This window comes from Adiantum capillus-veneris, chromosome 1, assembly GCF_014529385.1.
Source record: "Adiantum capillus-veneris isolate H3 chromosome 1, ASM1452938v2, whole genome shotgun sequence".
NCBI lineage: Eukaryota > Viridiplantae > Streptophyta > Polypodiopsida > Polypodiales > Pteridaceae > Adiantum > Adiantum capillus-veneris.
Genome location: NC_140931.1, coordinates 22,254,943 through 22,260,587, shown reverse-complemented (window position 1 = coordinate 22,260,587; position 5,645 = coordinate 22,254,943). Strand labels below are relative to the sequence as shown.

The 5,645-nt window shown below is 37.8% G+C and overlaps 1 protein-coding gene across 1 annotated transcript; it reads left to right on the top strand.

Moving 5' to 3' along the window:
- Positions 1-4,172: 4,172 nt before the first annotated feature.
- LOC147464408 (PRA1 family protein H-like) lies at positions 4,173-4,718 on the top strand. Its single transcript, XM_086484913.1, has one exon. The coding sequence runs from the start codon at positions 4,173-4,175 to the stop codon at positions 4,716-4,718; it is 546 nt and encodes a 181-aa protein (XP_086341039.1).
- Positions 4,719-5,645: the final 927 nt, after the last annotated feature.

Sequence of the window (5,645 nt, the reverse complement as noted above, 5' to 3'; positions counted from 1 at the left end):
GACTCCTTCTATACATATATCTAGACCACTTTGTTTTTCCATAGGTTCACTACACTATAGGGTATATCTTGCATGTTTGCACCAATCTTGTGTGTTTGCATGTTTTTATTGACTTGTCTATCCAAATGACCATGAATGAATGCATCATTACATCTTCTTTCACTCATGTAAAAATGGCATGTGACCTTGTAACATTGAAAACTTCCAAGACAATAGCTCAAGTGCAATGTGCATTCTATGGTCATGTTGGTTGATGAAGGTCGACTATAGATGATCATCATACTTCTTCTGCATGTTGAGCATACTTTTACTTTTGTGTGTTGGAGGAAGCTCAAAACAAACATTGCCATTGTACACAGTTGGGAGCTCACCTACCCTTTTGGGAGGTCCAAAAATCTCTAATACTTTGGACAACCTACATGATTTAGCTCTATCTTTTATCCATGCAATGATGGATGTATTCTTTGAACACTCTTGCCTGGTGTGCTCGCCCAAACCCTATGTGTCCTAGCACGCTATGTGTACTTGGTTGTTTGCACCGTCTTCATAAAAGTTGCATCTCCCTCTTCATCCGTGTCAATGTTAAAATGTACTGAGTTGGATTCTTGGAACATGGAGTAGCATAGAAAGAATCATTGACAACATCTTCCATTGTTTCTAAACTATCAAACACATAAACACAGTCATCTGAATGCAAAATGTGGTAAGTAGAGGATAATGTATGATCAAGGAGGTAATGCTTATGTTCTTCATAATACAATCTTGGCAACACATTCTGTACAATTCCTAGCAACCCTTGAAATTTGATAGAAGGATGTAACAAGCTTTGCAAAAAATATTCAGTAAGGAAAAGCTCCCCATTTCTTAATGAAACAGTATGTTCCATGGGAGCACCATTTATTGTCCACAAAACCATGGCTATAATTGTCATGTTTGAAGTAGAGATGGAGGATAAAAGAGTGAAACAAGGAAGGTGAAAAAATGAGATAGCAAGAGTGTGTGTAAGACACTCAGGGGGGGGGGGGGGGTGTCACTTTATGGAGAACCTATATATCACTTGTGTTCAAGAACTATTTATAAAACCCCTTTAGCTGTGAATTTTTCACAAATTAAACCCTTTTCCTATTCAATCTTTAAAAAAATTCAAGATCATTTTTTCAACACCCTTCTAAATGTAAATCTGTGAAAAAATATAGAATAGAATAATCTCTATTGTTGAACCCACATGATAGGCTTTTTATTTCAATAGTGACCCCTTTAAGGTAAAACACAGAGAGAGTGGAAAAAGATATAGATCCAAAGAGTTAATTTGTTCATAAAAAATCATACTAAATGGATATGTGAGCACTAAACCATAACACTATCAAAAAAGAAAATCTTGTGCCTTGGGTAGAAGATCTATTTGATAAGATACAAGGCTCTACCTACTTCAGTAGGATTGACCTTTAAAGTGGCTATCATCAAACAAGGATAGTGGATGAAGATATTCTAAAGACCGCATTCCGTACAACGTTTGGCCTCTATGAATATCTAGTCATGCCTTTTGGCTTGACTAACTCACCAGCCACGTTCAATCATCCAATGGAGAAAATATTTAGACCCTACCACAAATTCACTGGAGTGTTCTTTGATGATATCATCATCTACTTCAAGTCTTTGGAGGAGCATAAGCAACATCTCCAAGTTATTTTTCAAGCATTGAGGGAGAACAAGCTTTTTCTCAACCAAAATAAAAGTGAATTTTTCCTTCAAAATATTCAATACATAGGTTATATTATCTCTCAATATGGTATCCGTATGGATCCATTACATCATATTAATTTATTAAAACTTGAATAAATATTTAAGACGTTCTAAATATCATATTCTTGCTATATATAGTTAATAAATATATAAAAATATATTAAATTAATTTAATTTAATTTATACGTATATATTATATTATATCGCTATAGTTATAATACATATATATACATACATGCATACCTATATATATATATATATATATATATATATTAAGAGTCACAAAGGCGACATTCTGGAGGTGCTAAGAGATATAAGTTGAATAAGTGTCAGAGACCAGATCAAAGCATGGAGCATAATGGAAATATAATGGGAACAAAGATTGATGAAAAGTTTGTTCATCAATGGAGTGATTCTATAATTGAACGTTTTTTGTCATAATGTTTTTGGTGCTCGGGATTGTCCATATATTGCTCTTCAAACCTTGGTAGATTTTGGAATGGAATTTCAAAATTAGTTAGATGAAGACCTACAGATTCAAGCAAAATTTCTCGATCATCAAAAACTTCAGGTGAGTCTCTTCCTGATTCTAATTCAGAGGAGCAACAGAGTGACCTTAAGAGCCATCCAAAGGAGCTGATATTGGTGGAATTAAGTGTTCCTCATTTGGATGAAGATCGATCAAAATCACTAGTTTTTCTTTGGAAAGGGTATAGATGATTAGTGAGGAGGTGGATCATTTCCTAGATCTATTATAGAGACTAATAGGCTCCTAGGACTGGAATGTCCAATGATGGCAAAGGCATGATACGTATAGTATATATTATGTTCGATTTATAATGCAAGGCGCACGCAATGAGAGGGTGCTCACTGCTCCTCCCTCCATATTTCAGCTAATTACTAAATTTAACAAAATGTTTATAAAAAATCGATCTAAAAAACACTTTTTGAGAACGTGAAGAGGTCAAAATATCCAAAAATTTTGGGGAAAATTGGGGACAAGAGTCCCCAGATTATCCACGTGCATGCAGATGATCGGGGGGCTCTTGGCCCCTTTTGTTCCCATAAATATGGATATTTTGAGTACGTGAAGAGGTCTGAATATCCAAATTTTTGTGCACACTTGAAAATAACACCTGAAGCTTTGAAAGCTCCATGTAATCTCACATGATAGTCTCGTCGCATGCGTAACAACGGCTTTGTGTTCAAATGCATGCCCACATGATCCGCATCAAAATTGTCTAAGCAAAACTTGTTCAATGAGCTTGAGCGCCCGACCCAGAAGGAAAGTGAGGGTGGAGCAGAAGCCATGTGGATCACGGTGAAGCTGATGGGGTAGGGCAAGTTGTACATTTTCTGGTCCATTATATATATTTTGAAGATGATGACAGTGAAGCTCAAGAAGATCCAAATGGAAACATGGAGGTAGCTGAGCAGCAAGATATTTTTGATGAGGCTTCAGCTTTAACTACTGCCACTTGAAAACCCCTTCCCCTTCACTACACATAGAAGGGGTTTCTGTACCCTTGCTGCAAACAAACTTTCATGATGCCTTTGATTGCTCTCCCTTCACATGTTGTTAAAACAGCTCAGCTCTCATGCTGCAAGCAAACTCCAACTATATGATGATATCTTATCGATATGGGGTCTAGGGCATGATAATGAATAACATTGAGAATCAACATCTTAAAATAGCTTATTGTGTAGACATTTCTGAGGCTCCATGCTTGGCAGTAAAGTCTAAAAAAAGGGGGAGGTTGAAGCCCTCCCATCATCCGTGTGCGCAAAAGATGGGGGGGCTCCAATTCCCCCCTTTTTTTCATATGCATTGAACAAGTGAGGGCCAGGAAGCTCGTCATTGTTTTCTTCTTGAGCTAATTAGCATGGTTTGAGTGTGTTGATGTTGTCTCCGTTAAATTGAGGGACTTTGTCTGCATGATATTGCATGATGAGCTATGCCTAGAAATCCCCTCGGCGTAGCTCCATCGTCTTCAGCCACTAGCAGCTCCATGGAGCATGCAATAGTGACCTCATAGGTTACCTCATCGATGACTTTCTTAGCGATGCAATTGGGAGCTTAAAAATACTCAAAAGGAACACTGAAAAGTAACGTCTTAAAATAGCTTCAAAAAGCTTTCAAATTGTGTATAACATTCTGTAATCTCCATGCACAAGTAGGCATTGCCAACAAAATGTGATGCTAAAAATAGAGGGGGGGGCTTGAGCCTCTTTTCAATGCGTGAACAAAACCAGGTACTCTAATGTTCCTTAGATGCCCGTCTCACTGCTTGCAGCACTGTATGTTGTGTCATTGAGAGCGCGTGCAACAGGACGTGTGGACAACACTGAGAGAGAGAGAGAGAGAGAGAGAGAGAGAGAGAGTTTGCACCACCTGCATAAGAAGCACATACCGAAGGCGTCATGTTTTGATGGCATTTGTTGCAAACCCTTTGTCTCTGAGTATTCTTCCTGTAGCATTTGAAGCTTGGCTCAAAGATGGTGGCCACTTGGAGATTCTAGAGAAGGTCCCCATTGATCCACCCAGATCATCAAGCAATGCATTTTTGTCTTCCATTCTGGGGTTTGTAGCTAACCCCTTCAAGAATCTAACTATCGAAGACTTGTGTAGACCACCCTTACCCTGGACAGGTGAATTTTGGGATTGTGGGCATGGCCTTGTTGAAAGCTATGGCCTTCCTCTTAGTAGTTCACAATGGAAGCTCCGCATGGGTCTAAACATGAAGAAGTACATGGGCAATTACATCCAGCTTTCTATCTTAGTGTTCGCTTGCTTCATATACAAATTTCCTTTTGCATTGTGTGGAATTTTATCTGTTTTGATGTTCTGGGAAGGCATAAGAATGCTTCTTAATCACTTCAATCTAGACAGGAATAGTTTCTTCCATCAAGTGGGAGTGATGTTTGGCAAGATTTCATCAATTAAACACATTTTAGTCTTCCAAATTTCCTATTAATGATGATTAGGGTCGCTCAACTTATGATTGTTTTTTTTGGAAAAAGTACAAAGGAATTGATATTAACGGCATCAAAAACTATCCCAAGTGATGCCTTGAAATATGCTTGCCCTTGGTTGCGGAGCCTTTCCAATATTTGTAGTGAGTTGTGCAGATATCTTTCAAATATCTGTATCATCAAATATAGGTATTCAATAAAATGTAGATTTCTATCATTTGTCTCAGGGGATTAGAGGACTGGAGGTGTGGTTGCTACCTTGATAGGGTGATTACTTTTTGTTTGTTATTATCTATTTTGCATAGTTCTTTATTTCAAAAACAAGAAAACATGCAAGTGATGTTGAAATGGGAGAGTTTTCTTGGAGGGGAGTTGAAGGCCCCTGGGACAGGAAGGTCGAATGATAACAAGGGTACGACCAAGAAGTGATGGGCTGCTTTCTATGGATGCAATGCGAGGGTGTCTCTCCAAATGCAACCACCTATGCTTGACGGTAAGTGGGATTAGACTAAACATTGATATGAGCATAAGAATCCAAGATGATATAGTTAATTAGGGAATGTTGAAAAGAAACCTATTGCTTGACAATGCCTTGGATGACACACTAATTGCAAGATATGTCCAACAAGTTCCATTATATGTGTTATTTCTATTGCACTCACTATTTCCAGTTCCATTCTAGTATCAGTGTCTATGTATAATTTGTCATCTGACGTCTGAAGGTTGAACTAACAACTAACTCTACAAATCAACTCATAATTGTGTCAACAATGGGAAAGTCAGATATCTGGCAGTTTCAAAGGACGCAACAATCTTATCTGACAAGCGATAGATCCAGTTCCAGTTCCATTATATGTGTCATTTCCATTTCAGTTACCTTTTCTGATTCCATTCCGATATCAATGTGTATGTTTGATCTTTCATCGGAA